The sequence below is a fragment of the Sinocyclocheilus rhinocerous genome, unplaced genomic scaffold, assembly GCF_001515625.1.
Source record: "Sinocyclocheilus rhinocerous isolate Xijiao unplaced genomic scaffold, SAMN03320098_v1.1 scaffold584, whole genome shotgun sequence".
Classification (NCBI taxonomy): Eukaryota; Metazoa; Chordata; class Actinopteri; order Cypriniformes; family Cyprinidae; genus Sinocyclocheilus; species Sinocyclocheilus rhinocerous.
The window spans coordinates 3589596-3605300 of NW_015630348.1; the positions used below are offsets into that span (position 1 = coordinate 3589596).

At 36.4% G+C, this 15705-nt stretch overlaps 3 protein-coding genes across 6 annotated transcripts in view; 1 reads left to right on the forward strand and 2 right to left on the reverse strand.

Moving 5' to 3' along the window:
• Positions 1 to 360: 360 nt before the first annotated feature.
• On the reverse strand, positions 361 to 2140 carry LOC107740187 (transmembrane protein 35-like). The gene is made up of 2 exons (XM_016552532.1): positions 1899 to 2140; positions 361 to 1085 (listed from the first exon to the last, which is right to left on the reverse strand). The coding sequence occupies exons 1-2, from the start codon at positions 2133 to 2135 to the stop codon at positions 723 to 725; spliced, it is 600 nt and encodes a 199-aa protein (XP_016408018.1). The 5' UTR covers positions 2136 to 2140; the 3' UTR covers positions 361 to 722.
• Positions 2141 to 2721: 581 nt separating this feature from the next.
• Positions 2722 to 7604, reverse strand: LOC107740158 (ADP-ribosylation factor-like protein 13B). 3 transcript variants are annotated; one of them, XM_016552492.1, is made up of 10 exons: positions 7528 to 7604; positions 6266 to 6379; positions 6073 to 6148; positions 5730 to 5979; positions 5385 to 5490; positions 4698 to 4903; positions 4055 to 4151; positions 3700 to 3967; positions 3505 to 3621; positions 2722 to 3257 (listed from the first exon to the last, which is right to left on the reverse strand). In XM_016552492.1, the coding sequence occupies exons 2-10, from the start codon at positions 6359 to 6361 to the stop codon at positions 3193 to 3195; spliced, it is 1281 nt and encodes a 426-aa protein (XP_016407978.1). In that variant the 5' UTR covers positions 6362 to 6379; positions 7528 to 7604; the 3' UTR covers positions 2722 to 3192. The 3 variants fall into 3 exon arrangements, with proteins under 3 accessions (XP_016407978.1, XP_016407977.1, XP_016407976.1); XM_016552491.1 differs by having other exon boundaries at positions 6082 to 6152; XM_016552490.1 differs by having other exon boundaries at positions 6073 to 6152.
• Positions 7605 to 11793: 4189 nt separating this feature from the next.
• The window catches only part of LOC107740159 (membrane transport protein XK-like), an 8781-nt gene continuing 4869 nt past the window's right edge, over positions 11794 to 15705 (forward strand). Inside the window, exons 1-2 of one of the 2 annotated variants that reach the window (XM_016552493.1) lie at positions 11794 to 12017; positions 12088 to 12600. In XM_016552493.1, coding sequence (XP_016407979.1) covers positions 12248 to 12600 — 353 coding nt within the window. In that variant the 5' untranslated portion in view covers positions 11794 to 12017; positions 12088 to 12247. Of the gene's footprint in view, positions 12601 to 15705 lie in introns of both variants that reach the window. The other variant, XM_016552494.1, reaches the window with a different exon arrangement.

The window sequence follows — 15705 nt, forward strand, 5'->3', positions numbered from 1 at the left end:
AGAAGAATTCAAGGATATGATTTTTATTTGACTGTTTTTGAGAGACAACCTAGAAAATGAAATTTGATAAAAAGAAACAAAGAAATATTATTATATGCAAATTAAAAAAGAATAATATGCAGAACTTACATGTACCTAAACAAACCGCTGTTATGTTTTCAGTTTTGATGGTTGTAACAGATTTTGAGGCAACAGAGAAGTTGCTGTCTGCCATCTGACTCGAACATTTAAACAAATGATGTACAGCATTTTTAAATAATAAAAAAATCAATGTCAATGTAAACAAAACCGGTTTTATATAGTATTCATCGACAGTAGTTCAAAAATAAATAAACCATCACAAAAATTGTTGACATTTGAAGAAACCAGTATCACAGTATAATCTTAAAAGTGGCATTTTGGATATTGTTCAATGCAGGGCCAAAATAATAATAACAATAAATACAACAGGGAATTACAGTAGTTTAATCTTTTGTTGCAAAACCACAACCAAAACAGTTGCCACAATGGTGATTGTCCAAATTTAAAATTTGTATTTTAAATAAGAAGTTTTACAGGTAAGACATGAGGTAAAGGTAACATAAGATCTGGTTTTCAGGCTTCTGATATGTAGCTGTGGGACATAAATCACCTTTTGGGACTACTGTCTTTTTTTCCGAGCACCTTCTCTACTATCCAGAGAAACAGATCTGTTGCCAGGCGCTCTTTCTGAAATTGTGGAGCTAAGAAACTTTGACTTTGTTCTTTTCCTGGGCCGTGATCTGCTCTTCTCGTCTCTCCTCCCTCTCAGGCCGGTCCTCACCCTGACGAGCAATGAGCAGCCGACACGTCAGCAAAATACCAAACACTAGGGCATGAGCATAGCGTTTTAGAGGATCTCCAACCAGCTGGTGGAAGAAAAGCACCGCTAGCATGACCAGTAGCAGAATAAAGTTGGCCACGTCTTTTGGTCTCCCTGGCACAAGGGTCAGAACAATTCCACATCCCACCTCAAGAGTACCAATAATCTTGCGTAGAAGAACAGAAGAAACGCCGATTTTTTTCAATGCTGGAAGGGCCTTTGCATAACTTTTGTACGCCCTTTTCTGGAAAGTGAACATAAACATTAAATTTACATTTTTGTCAAGAATATTTCACATTAATACATATGTTACGCATGTAACTATGTATTATGTGCACTGCAAAAATAACAGATGAAATTATACAGCAGATAGATAGATGCAAATGCTTGATATATTTTTGTTTTTGTATTATTTTAATGTTCATATTGACCCAACTGTATTGCATTGAATTGTATTGTAATTTATTCATATATATATATATATATATATATATATATATATGAATGTGTCTATGACATCAGCACAGCAGCTGCTGCACCTGCAGATGGAAGATAGAATTTGCTGGAAAGCGGCGCCATTGCTTTATCATGAGCTGCATCAAGGATTGTTTTAGAACGATATTGCAAAATAATCATCACACGTCATATCTGAGAGCGTTTCTTCTGTTTATCATACAGATGATGCGCATTGTGATGTCATAATTGACCTATTTATGCGGTAATGAAACAATGCTGCGGCTGTGCATAGAATGCGCTGTTCAACTGCTCCAATTATGTTTTACATAATTCGACTCATAATCAGGATTTTAATTATGTCTTTCTTATATCTAAGATTATAGATGGAATTAAATGAAGTCTATCTTATATTCACCGACACATCCAAAAGAAAGAATGAAAATTAAATTACACAAGCAGGCAGCGACAGCACTAGCGGACATTTTATAGAAAAATGCAAAAAGAGCCAGTTACTCTCGCACCCCCTCCTAAAACAAAGCCGGTTGCCTTCAGCTGAACCTTCATTTGCTTACATGTATGCTGCTAAGCGACGATCACTTACCATTTCACTATAGGCATCTTTGCTTAACCTTGGTGTGAGTTTAATTGTACCCATGAACACGAAGAACAGACCCAGTGCAAAGGAAAGGGCAACAATGGTTATGGTTCTTGGCGAGGCCATCTTCTGTAAAGTCTCCTTTCGATTGGCATCCGTTGTCCCGCTCCGGCTTTCTTCACAGTCCTGCTGAAGATGCTGAAGTGGGAAGGGCTTGATGAATACAGTCAAATATGGCTGCATGTCATTCCGCTTCAGTACCAGGGAGCACCATTAGATGGCGCTGCGGTTTATAAATGCCATAGACATAAAGCCAACTGCAGTGCAACTTGCAAGCAGTGCTTCTCAACACTAGGAGGCTCCAGCACACTTACAAAGACACCGCAGGATGTTCAGAAACAGTTTTGTCCCATTGTGAGCAAAAGTATTCCGTTTGTTTAGACAACTATTTGATACCTGAAAGAAAATCGCTAGCTTATTAGTAATTATTTAAAAATATAAATGGCATTAAATTACCTATTGTACAAATGGTCAAATTAAATATTCCCTTTGTTTTTCAGTTCAGCGAGAGGACAGCCTCGACTGACTAGCTTAACAAAGCGCCAACTGGTTCTTATTCAAAACTAATTGTTTAATAATATATTACAATAACCCAGTGTTTTGATCAGGATTTTGTTCATTTATTTTGTTGAAAAGCATCAGGGACAATCATTTTGAGCAATAGGTATCCCATCATGCAATTTTTTTCTCCATATAAAACCATCACACACCAAAAAAAAATTATAAATTGGCTAAAAAGAAACGGATTTATATATATATTTTAAAAGGGTAAAAATGAATAAAATTTCACAAAAAAGGTAGGCATCTTCTTATTCAAACCTGTAAAAACAGACTCAAGGATAAATACAGTGAATGCAATATACTTAATGATAAACCATCTTGATTATCTATCAGACTGATTCATCGTATACTGTCTTAGGTTATGTGAGTAAGTTATAATACAAAAATATTTTAGGACACTATCAGTCTTTTTTCAGGACAGACCTTTTTGAATGTATGTCCCGTTTTTAGTATAATTCTTTCTCAATAATCTCTTAATACAATTACAATACAAAGTATACATTTACAAAAGGTATTGACAATGACGACCTAGCCATTACAAAACAGTAACTTCTTTTTGCAGACACTGATAGCAGACTTCTGTTTGGGTAAAAGACATTGATAAGTGGTTCAGCATGTCATCCATCCATCCATCCAAATCTTCCATTTCTTCATAGGTCTTCATTCTTCTTTTTCATTACTATCCCGAAGCCATGTCCTGTTCCTGTCGGGCTTTGAGAGCCAAAATTGCTTTTCGGTAAAGGTCTATTAGGAAACAGGCAAATGAAATGCTTTAAATTAGACTCCTACTTTTCTACAGATCAGGGCTGTCTGTGTTGAGCAAATGCTTTGGTTTGTTTTATTGTTTTAATATCAATGTAGAAAAATGATTGCCAATAAATATAAAGTTTATATACAATTGTGTTTAAAAATTCCTCCCACAAGGCCTAAATTTCCCCCATGAGCAGCCATGATCAAAATGAATAGTGTTATAGAGGTCACTGATTCTTACCGAAAGTAGTTGAAAGATCAACAGGCTGTGCATAAGCTGCTGGAACTTCCTCTGTGTTAATCTTGTTCTTTCGTTTTACTTTAACTGTCTTCTTTTTTCTCATTCTTTCCTCTTTTCCTATGAATACATAGTTTAAAAGCATGAAAGGAAATAGGATGCAGTATTTCAGTTCTAATGACACTAAAGTTTCAATACCTCTAGAGGGTCTTGAGACCTCGCTGTTGGGGGACTCTGGTAGACCCGAGTTCTCCTCTTTTACTTTGGCTTTGCGTTTCATTTTCCTTCGTTTGGGAGTCAGTAATGCACTGCTGGCTTTATCTTTCTGGCTGTTGTGGTCCTGTTCTGCTTCATTTCCTTCGGTCTCCTCCACTTCATCTTCATTTACTCCTCTGCTTGGACTCTCCTTCTTAATTTTAACCTTCACCTTCTTCTTTTTGCTTAGTTTCTTTTTTAAAGAGTTCTCCTACAATGCCAAAGGGTAAATCAATAAGTGAAGTCAATTAAACAACAGTACAGTTTTGTTAAAAATTCCATGATAAAGATATTTAACCTTATTTAGAATATTTTGGATTGGTTGCAGAGTCCCATTTTTCCTCACAGTTTCATTGTGCTGTTCTTGACGGATATCGGTTTTGCTTGTACGTGTTCTGCAAGACAAGATGAGTTGCATACATCTTATTATCATATATACAAATTAAGATAATATGATGTATGCAAATGTTTGGGCCAGTTAGAATTTTTTCTTATTATTCAGAAAGAATGAATAAGAAAAGTGATAGTTAAAAAAAAATCTATTTTAAATAGATACTCTTCTTTTGAGCTTTCTATTCTTATTTATAATAGGCTATATAAAACAACTGTTTTCAACATTGATAAAAAATAAATAAATAAATGTTTCTTGAACACCAAATCAGGATAATGTGGCACTAAAAACTGTAGTAAAGTAATGGCTGCTAAAAATTCAGCTTTGACGTCACAAGAATTATATTTTAAATCAAATAGAAACGGTTATTTTAAAGTGCAATAATACTTCATAATATTACTGTTTTACTGTATTTTTTATCAAATAAATGTAGCCTTGGTGAGCATAAGAGACTTCTCTAACAAACATTTAAAAATCGTGCCGATCCCAAACTTTTGAACGGTAGTGTAAATAGTAAATACATATTATCTTATATAAACACATCCCTTACTTTTCCTCTTTAGATCTGTTCCGGCTCTTCTCTATTTTTCCTCTCCTCTCTTTTTCTTCTGGCCCTAATGGTCGCCTCCCATCTCTCATCACACGGGCACAGAGGTCAGGGTAGTCCAGGCACACGGCTCGCAGTAGCCATCGGAGACCTCGCAGAGTCTTTCTGTCTGACCAGCGACGCAGGTCCATTGAGGCAGAACATGGCTCCTGTAGATTAAGAACAGACTGCTTAAAATACACTGTAATAAAGCTACTGGTAACCGGTCAGAATGTTGCCATACATGTTAACATTATAATATAATATTTGGCCGAGATACAACTATTTGAAAATCTGGAATCTGAGGGTACAAAAAAAATCAAAATATTGAGAAAATCGCCTTTAAAATTGTCCAAATGAAGTTCTTAGCAATGCATATTACTAATCAAAAATTAAGTTTTAATATATTTACAGTAGGAAATTTACAAAATATCTTCATGGAACATGATCTTTACTTAATATCTAATGATTTTTGGCATAAAAGAAAAATCAATCATTTTGACCCATACAATGTATTTTTGGCTATTGCTACAAATATACCCCAGCGACTTAAGACTGGTTTTGTGCTCCAGGGTCACATATTGTCAGTTCCTTTACTCTGGAGGTTTATCTTATGTTTTGAATATGTCACAATTGTTTCACAGTACTCACGATGTGGCAAAGGGAACGGCTCTGGTTGACCAGCCTCTCTAGAGAGAGAATTTCAATGAGTTCATTTCCCAGCAGAGCATTTATTTTGTCCTGTTTATTTGCCAGCCTGTTATGAGATATAGATAGAGATGGCCAAAATAAGATGGACTGCAGGCAAAATTAGACACACTGAAGATAGTACTGCTATTTGTACCTGAGTTTTATATTGATTTTAAAAACGGAATCGTTTGGAGCATTGTCAAAGAAAATAATTTGAAAAATATTATATGATTTATAATAATAAACTGATATATTTTCATCAGAAAGATGATTTAATAATAGCAGTTGTGAACAGGGCTATCTTACACAAGAAGAGGTTTTCCTGCTACTCTTGGATGCTTCAGTAAGTCCACCAGAGCTTCTTTGACCTCTTTCATTTGTTGTCTGTCACTGGAATCCACCACAAAGATGATGCCGTGAGCTTCACCGTAATGTTCTTTCCAAGACTCCCGAACCTCAGGAGCCCCTCCCATATCCAGTATGTTAACCAAGTAGTTCTCCACCCTTAATTCAGTGCGGACACATCCATGAGTGGGACCTACATCTCCAGGGGGCACTGAACAAAGTATCATAACATTAAAACTCAACAAATTGCACAGTCAATTTAGCAAATCTCTCACTGATGTACTTTAACATTTATTCAAATGACCTAAATTACCTCTCAACATCCCTCTGACACAAGATGTTTTTCCAGCCTTGTCCAAACCAACCACTAGAACTGTGATCTTCCTAGAAATTTTTCAAACAGGGTTATTTCATATGTGCCATTTGTTGATAATAGGCTGACCCCTTCTGATCAGCAACAACAACAACAACAAAAACAGATAGAATTGTATAGGTACCTCAGTGGTTGCTGGAGTTTGGAGACCCAGCTGCAGCAATTGCTCATGAGGTTGAACATGTTGACCTGAGGAGGAGAGCACCAGGGAGAGCACCATCGTCTCCTTAACTCGTACCTGAGAGCAGATAACGGGGATAGTCAATCATTTGTACTCATGGCCTTAGAATACATTTAAACCCCAGCTGTTGTGTCACGCACAGGCATTAACCTTAAGCATTAAGGATTCATTAGTTACTTGAATTTCTGACACCCACACCATCCCCTTAATACCTGTAATGCTTGAAAAGCAAATACAAAAAATGGTCAAATATAGGATCAGTTTTGAGAAAGAGCCATCCTCACTTTGTTTTAGTTTTTGAGTATTTTATTTATAATTTAAAACAAATATATTATTTTGTTTTTAAGTATTTTATTCATATTTTAAATGTATTTTATTCTTTTAAATTATTATTTAAAATTATTTAATTTATTTTTTAAAATACTTAAAATATTTGTAATATTTTTTAAACATTTACTTTTATAGACATGTTTCATTTTACAGCCAAATAAAAATAAAAAAAATGTATAAACTCTTAATTTTACAGCCAAATAAAGGTGCATATAAAACAGCAAAACAAAAAGTAAAAAATAAATAGAATGTAAACACACTTTATATTACAACAAAACAATATAAAACAAAACCTCTAACCTTCTTTTTAAGAATCAGCATAAGCCATGTCTTTAGCTGTCATGGCTTTAAGAGATCAAAACACTGCAAAAGAGCTGAATAGGCTTTGTTTTTGACCCAACTAGCAGAATAAGATCTTCAAGGGCAAAATAACCTGCTCATATTCAGATAGCAGCTTCCTATCCAGTGCACACACATAGTAGTCTAATTACATTTACAGGTGTCTGAGTTGTAGGAAGGTCTGCTTTAGTGCTTGGTCCATCACTGTACATCTGTTCAGTTCTGTAAGCCTTTAAAGAGTAGTCTGAGTCAATTATACTGTTCTCGTTTTGAACACCTGACCCCTTTATCCGTTTAAACATTTTTTTCGACATAAAACTTTCCAACTGACACCTTACACATAATTAAGGATGCTACAACTGTAATTTCTAAACTGCATATTGACTACCACTATAATATTCAGTGTACTCCTCTGCACAATCACATGTGATCATAAACAGCATTAATGAGTTTACAAACATATGCAGAGACATAATACAGCACATCATATCACATATTTAGAGTTAATGTACAGTCAATAAAAAAATATTACTCACAGTAGTATGTCAGACTCCATGTGTTTTTGTTTGTCTCTCCAGAGACATTTTGCACAAGTCTGCTAAAAACTAATCAGGCTTTACTTATTCCTCTAATCCGGTCACCTCATGTGGGATGAGCTTAGAAGGAACGCCATCACATCCTTACAACCAATCATATGGGAGACAAGTGACAGCTGCTATTCTGCATGGTTTAACTGGGCTAAATGTAGACATCTGCCAGGTTATTTTAAGCTAAATATATGTAAACATCCTAACAAATACTTAGATTTTAGTTATAGGGAAAGTTCATAGACATCTACTTTGAGGTAAATGAGAAATATGTTATCTACTACTCAGTCTAATGCATATTACTGTGTAGAGCATCAAAGTGTGACGTCATCCTGTTGTTTACACGCCACTTGCAGATAAATAATCCAAGTGACGCAGGCTCACTTGTACGTGCTTCTGAAATCTCCATCTTCAGAAGAATATTGCTTATTCACAGAGTTCAAATTAACACCAAATCAAAATGGACAATTCTTATTTTTATGTAATATTGCAGTATTGTAAATTATTTATCCGTGCACATCCCTATTTTTTTCATTCATGTGATCTCTTAATCTTTAATCAAAAACATTAACTTCCCCTTCTCTGATGACGTGTGCATCGATGGTACAAGAGCTGGCCAATAATCCATCCTGTCCAGCTACCTGTCACTCATATGAGATCACAGCAATTAGCAGACAACAACGATCCATTTAAATCCTGATGGACAAAATCAAGTTCCGCCCTACATTTTTTCTTGTTTGAGAAGCCGTATATGTCACAATTGGGAAGAAAAGACGATCTCGACTTTTGTTTCATGCTGATTTTAACACAAGGACGATAACGATAATGACAATTATACAGTTTTAATTCATTCCAAAGTTATAATGATAGCTACATCATTGGAATCACTTTCAGATCGATTTTTTTTTCCCTGTTGATGAATGGTAAAAATATTGACAGCCAATTAGAATCCACCCGATTTTAAAGAGCTTAAGCATTTAAGGCACTAAACAGCTACGATTGCTTATAATAAACAGAGTCATATTGTGAGTTGGAGTGGACACCAATATAAATATTGTTATAGTTATGTAGTTATTGTTCTTGGTGTGAATGGGCTTTTAGCCGGAATTTTTTTTCCATTAAATTTCAAAAGCACACAGTATTCAAAAAGTATTTAAATGTCTTTGCATTACATAAAATATCAAACCAAGTGGCATTTGCAAAGAAATGAAACCAACTAACTTTACGTTTCTTTCTTTTTTAATAATTACTTAACCAACCCATTCCATTCTCATTTTTTGGTCAATGTAATCATTTTAGTCAATGTCTTGCTTTTCTTTCTTTTTTAATAATTACTTAACCATATTTTGTGATATTTCTACATTTTAAGTGTAGCGAATACTTTTCGGAGCCATTGTATATGGTCAGTTATACATTTTACAGGAATTTTAACAGCATCACTACATAACACAGTCAATTTCAGACCAAACTTCAGTGACCTCACCATGACTATCTTTCCTGCGCCTTTAATTGATGTCAGGTAGACTGTAATTATGATAATAACATGCAGTTTCGGGCTCAACCCACATCAAAGTCTGCGTCTGTCTCTGTCACAAGATTCCAAGTCAAAGGTTGTTCTAAGCGCAGTACACAAACTGCGCTGAATCTCAACCTTTATCTAAATCAATTACATTTGAATTAACAAATATGAGACATAGGCGTTAGAAAAGATTATATGATCTGATCACTTCCCGTTTTATCAGCTGCTTTTCATTTTCCAAGAATTTTAGAATTACAGTTGAGAACACAGTGTTTACATCTGATGGAGTCACTGTGAGGGTCTGATAAGCTGCAGCATTGAGTTTCCTGAGGTGTATGACATACATTTGACCACCAGAAGTCCAATTCAAGACATTTGTTTTTCTGTTCAGTCATTTCAGGATCTACACTGAAAACAAATTTGATGGTGAAACAGATTTCACTCAGAAACTGCTAGTAAATTTCACAAATAATTACAAAGAAACAGGAAATAACATTCATTTTGGAAGTATGTCCCGTCAGCTGGCCATGACACAAATGGAAACAGCTCAGTGACCATGTTGCCTGTCCTTACAGCGGCTCATTTAATACACCCGATTCCCTGATTCACAGGCTGGACAACTGCACATACCACATTATCTAAGATCCAAGAATTCCACAAGCTCATGTATTTTACTAATCACTGCATTATCCTATGATTCACTGGAAATTTGAGAGCTTGACAACTGTGGATCTGAGTCAGAGAAGGCCATATGCATTCGTTTACTGATCATGGCTAGTTCAGTTTGGGACAATCAGTCTGTGGGGGTGAGAATGCACAGCAACAGCACTACTGTGTGTCTCTCCTCATGTAGTAAAGATATTCAACTGACATGCTAAATCTCTATACTGAAAATTAGATTTGAAAAAAAAAAAAAACTTTAAAAAAAATCTTTAAAAATAGGCAGGTGCTTTCAAATAGCCATTGTTAGTGTTTTACTATGTGGCTGCCATAGGCAATGGCTGTTTGCAATGTGAGTATTTACAAGGCTTGTTTATGGCCATGTGAGGCCCCTGGGACACCAGACGCGTTGGAGGCTCTCTCTTGAATTGTAATGTCTAAATAGAGGAAAAAAAATCTTTAAAAATAGGCAGGTGCTTTCAAATAGCCATTGTTAGTGTTTTACTATGTGGCTGCCATAGGCAATGGCTGTTTGCAATGTGAGTATTTACAAGGCTTGTTTATGGCCATGTGAGGCCCCTGGGACACCAGACGCGTTGGAGGCTCTCTCTTGAATTGTAATGTCTAAATAGAGGCACAAGTACATAGTTGCAATTGTGAGAATAAACACACCACATGTGTAATGTATTACGCAAGACCCTACAGCGGACAGTGAACACAGCTGCAAAGATCATCGGTGCCCCTCTCCCCTCCATTCTGGACATTTTCCTTGCACGATACTCCAGTAAAGCCACCAGTATCGTGAAGGACTCCACCCATCCCTCCTATTATCTCTTCCAGCTCTTGCCATCAGGAACACGGTACCGAACCCGCTCTGCAAGACTGCTCAACAGCTTTTTCCCCCAGGCTGTGAGAGCCCTCAATTCCAATGACCTCACCCCCCTCTGAAACCTCATCCACAGCCCTACCTCCTGAAACCAGGATCCCCCCCATCCCACCACACCACACCACATGTAAACCATTGAAAAGCTCAAAAACATTGTGCAACTCTGAGTGTGCTACATACAGGTGAGTGGGCTGGACAAACCACCTGTAGAAACACACTCTTTTCGTGGTCCTGCGAGACACGACATTTTGTTCCACTGTATGTCCACACATGTAGCGGAATGACAATAAAGCTCGACTTGACTTGAAAAGCAGATGGCAACGTAAAGCTGTTTTCTCGTGAACAACTGAACGCACAAAAGCAATCATTGTTTGCACTGTGGTTTAAGCAGAAATCAAGGCATTCAAGCTTTATACATTTTTATCTTGTGTTTCAGGAACAGTTGATCTTGTATTAGCATGATTAAGTAAATGATTATTAAAGAACATTACAGAAAAAGAGTGTCTAGTAGATTACTTGTATAACAGTACAATACGTTATATAAAAAAACATATACTTACATTTTTGAAAAGCATCAGATGTTGTTGAACTGATGATCATCTTAGCTCTGGTGATCATAAAAAAATTCATTAAGATATACAAGACAAGCAAAATACTGTATAATATTATTAATTACATATTTTTTACAAGTGTGTTTTATGAGGTTAGAATGAAAATATGCAGTTCTAAAGATAAAAATGCCCTCATATAGGTAATAATGTGCTTGAAAATCGTTTCAAGAAGGAAAATTGTGCACTTAATTAAAAAAATACATTTCTAACAGTGGTGTGGCTACTTTGCTAAGCAAATTTATTTCACTTCCAGCACTTATACATATTTATGTATTTATTTATTAAGTACTGAGTAACAGCTGGCTATATTTGTACTGCTTTCTTCTTTTGTTATAAGCTCTTTGTCCATAAATCTCTTTCAAAGCCTCTCTGCTGTCCCCTGACCTTGCATTTCATGCAAATAAACAGACAATTTAAAAAAATGCTTATATTAAGGCCTCAAGGATCCTGCCATCTTCTCGTTTAAATTCAATTTGCTGCCATCAGTTTGCCCTCTCATTCAACTGCAGTGAAAAGAAGATAGGCCTACAGAATATAAAACAGACCAACTAAAGATAGTTCACAAATCTTGAATCAACTTTGGTTAACCACAACCGCTGTGCACTAGGACCCGGGGGATTTATTCCAGCAGAGCAGCAGCCAGAGACACTGCATGTTAGGACACACCTGGCTTTCTGATCAGAGACAATACCGTTGAAAGTCTTTCTGCGAAATGGAGACAGTTTAATTGATCGACGTTGGCGGCATCGTAATGTCTAGATGGGTACGTGTAGCATACTTTAAAACACAGAGGATCACTTCATACTATATACTCATGTGACTTTCCTTCACAGAACTGCATATGTGGAGGTGCATATGAGCGGAGTTCATATAAATGCACCACGCAGACGGTTGATTTGAAATCCGAATCACCGTCGATGACTTTTCACAAACAGTGGCATGAACGCTGCGCGGATCGAACCATATAAAGCGCACGAGAAGTAACGATAGAAGATGGAAAACAACAAGCCGACCGAGCATGACATCACGGAGGTGGTGGCGCAGCAGTCCGCCGCGAACCCGACTGAGAACGGCGTCATGATGGTGATCAACCACGGTACAGTTCATCCACCCTTCAGCGTGCTGTGGACCACCGTCCTGTACTGCGCGGAGTTCATATGCGCCTCGGTGCTCAGCAGCATGTACCATAAGACTGACGACGTAGTGTGGATGGGGCTGACTATTACATTCATGTTGGTTCCGTCGGTTCTGACCCAGCTCACGCTGACGTTCGTGCACCGGGACTTGGGGAGAGACCGACCCCTTGTGCTCTTCATGCATCTGCTTCAGATGGGGCCTATTATAAGGTATGAGCGTCAGTGAGATGACACTTGATGATCACATGGCCACAATATTGACAAACACATAAGGCCAACATACTTCAGCATGTTTATCCACACGTGGTGTTAATGTTTATTTTTAAAAGTCAGTTTCAGTCAGGGATACAAAAAAGTTATTGAGTATTTCCACCATTGTTACCCAAGAATAAAAGATTGGGTAAAAAAGATCGACCTTTTGTGGCAGTGTGTTCTGGGTTCATGCTGTCATATTAGGCTATATGAGGTAAGCTGTTACAATAAAAACTGACATTAAACAACAGTATAAAAGCTTTCAGCTATAGCTAAACTTTAAATGGTTATGAAATATAAATGTGACCCTGGACTACAAAACCAGTCATAAGGGTAATTTTTTTTTTTATTGATCTGGATAAATAAGCTTTCCATTGATGTATGGTTTGTTAGGAACGGACAATAGTTGGCTGAGATAAAACTATTTGAAAATCTGGAACACTGAATGGCTGTGTATTTATTTAGTACCATTCAAAAAAGGGCAAACTAATAACATATAGGTGGATTAGGTGGCTCAAACAGTGAAAGAAAAGGAGCCAAAAGGACCAAATATAACTAGACTTCCTTCAGTGGTGGAGTCTAGGGAGTATAATACGACCACAATTTCTCAGTCTACCGTCAGTTATTGTACTCTGTTAATACTGTTATCTAGGAATATGTGGAAGGTCACAGAAGGACAGATACTATCTAGGTCGTGGTCATACAGTATTCAAATATCTTCAGAGCTGTTGATTGTACAGCAGAAATCAATGTCAATCTTACAACTAATGTAAACAACAGATTTATATTCTCAGCAGTGTTCAGTTCTTGCTTTTTTGCAATTAAAACTTATAATATTTACAATCATCTTATGCCAAAGTGCTAAGCTGTTTGTATTAAAAATGCATTTGCTTATCATTTCTTACCAAAGATATAGCATGTGGTTTGGGATTTAGTCTTCAGATCTGCCAGCTTCATATCAACTTGAAATTTAAAGACAAATTCAAAGTTTTTAAGTTGAATTCTATAAAATACTGACCTATGATTAACTGTGTACACTATAGACAACATGGCACATCTGTATCTCTTCTTACTGTCAAGTCTGAACAAAAAATAATAAATAAATAAATAAAAGAGGAAAAATAGGAATGCAGTGTGCAGGTCCAATTTGTGGACTAAGTCCTTCTTTGGTATGCTGTGCCGAGGTCAGTAAGCAGTCAGTAGATTGTAAGAAAAGATGAGGGTCAGGGTCACCTCTATAAATATGTGTCATAAAATCATTCTCTTGAAGAGGAAATGTCTTATCTTACTAAACTCAGATCTTCCTGTTTATACAGCAATCATTTCATTGTATTTCTTGAGAGAAGAGCTATTGAAGAATACTTTTTTTGAAGTGACTGGATTTCTGGGAATGTTTTTTTTTTTCCTGTTGGCATTTGGCATACAGTTCTACATGGTTTTGTCACATTTGTTAGGGTTTTGTGGTTTACCAAATTTGGGCTGCAAACACAAAAGTTGAATCCTGATAAAAGTAATCCCACTGTATGCTTTGGCTAGAAGCATCAGCCATTGGCAAGTATTAAATATCAAGATCAAAATAGCCACCTTCATCATCTCCTTATATAATGACAGGACCTGTAGTTGCTGTGCAGAAACCAAAGACTGTCTTTAGTAATCATATTACCAAGCTCTGAATAACAACCTTATAACAGGCTCTGGATTCTTTGTGCAGCACAGGCCAAGCGTTCTAATATGGCAGACAGCTCTCACTTTATTAGACCCACACTTTGCAGATGCCATAATGTTGTGCATCATGTTATGCCATAGAAACAAGCCTTAAACAGTTTGGCTTTTATATTATTTCTAGGTGTTCTGGATGGATTTTAAAGTAAAAGCCATTCAAAACACTGGTGTATTTTCTGTGTTTCTTATACAACTTTATAAGCATGTATGTTTGGGTTGTTGACTTAATTTACATGCTTTTGAATAAACGTGGCCACTCACGCAGACTGGAACAGCCTCTTCCGCATGCTGTGCAGTGTGCAGCTAAGTGTTGAAATTCTTGCTCAAAGCATCCTTCTTGTTTCACAGCAAAAGAGGTGACATTTGCTGTGATAAAAAGTGCGGAAGTCATTTATTTTCATTTAGAGTTAAGGCTAGGGTTTTATTTGAGGTGTCGCGTGATCTGTCACCTGATGTTTTACATGCAGCAGTTGAGTAGGAGTGCCTACTGCCAACCACATTCACAGAAACGTAATAAACTCACACATTATAATCACACAATTAGTGTGAATTGTGTTGAAATACATAGTTCACCCACAAATCAAAACTCTGGGATCTTTTATTTACCCTCTGTACAACCTTCAAACCTGTACAACATTTTTTTCTTCTGTGGAACTCAAAAGATGTTGAACACATGGATGTGTTCATTGTCTGATGAAGAGCTTGTAGGCTCGAAGCGTCACCTGTCGTGAGAACATGAATAAATATTTTTCTACTTTTGGAGCTGTTTTCTATTTTAATATATTTAAAATATATAATTAATTCCTGTGATGGCAAAGCTGATTTATCACCAGCCATTACTCTGGTCTTCATTTTCTTATCATTATCTTATTGTTACACCGTGAAACACATTTTTATAAAAGTTTTGTTTTGCTTTTAGTTTTAATGTTTCTTTTTGAAGTTTTTGTGTATCGTGTGCTCATGAAAAAATATGTGGACAACTTATATAAGCTAATCTGTGTCATTACGTGTGCATAAAATCACATGGTGCATGCATAATACAGAGCTAACAACAGTTCAACATAAACGGTTACCAAAAGTGAGTCATCTAACACTTCAGATGTGTATGTTGTATGATTTTTGTCTTTTATGACCAGTCCCACAATGTTCTGGAATGTTCCAGAAAGCACAAGAAAAAAAACGTGCAAAATTAGTACAAAAACTACTACTACTAACTAGGGATGTAACGATTAACCGCGAGCCGGTTGAAAATCGATTCAAATACGTGACGATTCAAATCGGTTGAGATGCTAAACAAATCGCGATTCAATTAGGGGTAGGAGGTTATATGAATGTATGTCT

Bases quoted from the DNA above. Each gene is read 5' to 3' on its own strand.
- LOC107740187 (XM_016552532.1), bottom strand. From the start codon at position 2,135: ATGCAGCCATATTTGACTGTATTCATCAAGCCCTTCCCACTTCAGCAT. The intron at 1,086-1,898 runs GTAAGTGATCGT...TTCACTTTCCAG, and splicing joins AAGATGCCTATAGTGAAATG to AAAAGGGCGTACAAAAGTTA.
- LOC107740158 (XM_016552490.1), bottom strand. From the start codon at position 7,547: ATGGAGTCTGACATACTACT. The intron at 6,380-7,527 runs GTGAGTAATATT...ATCTGCTCTCAG, and splicing joins ATGGAGTCTGACATACTACT to GTACGAGTTAAGGAGACGAT. The intron at 3,258-3,504 runs GTAAGAATCAGT...GTTTCCTAATAG, and splicing joins TGATCTTTCAACTACTTTCG to ACCTTTACCGAAAAGCAATT.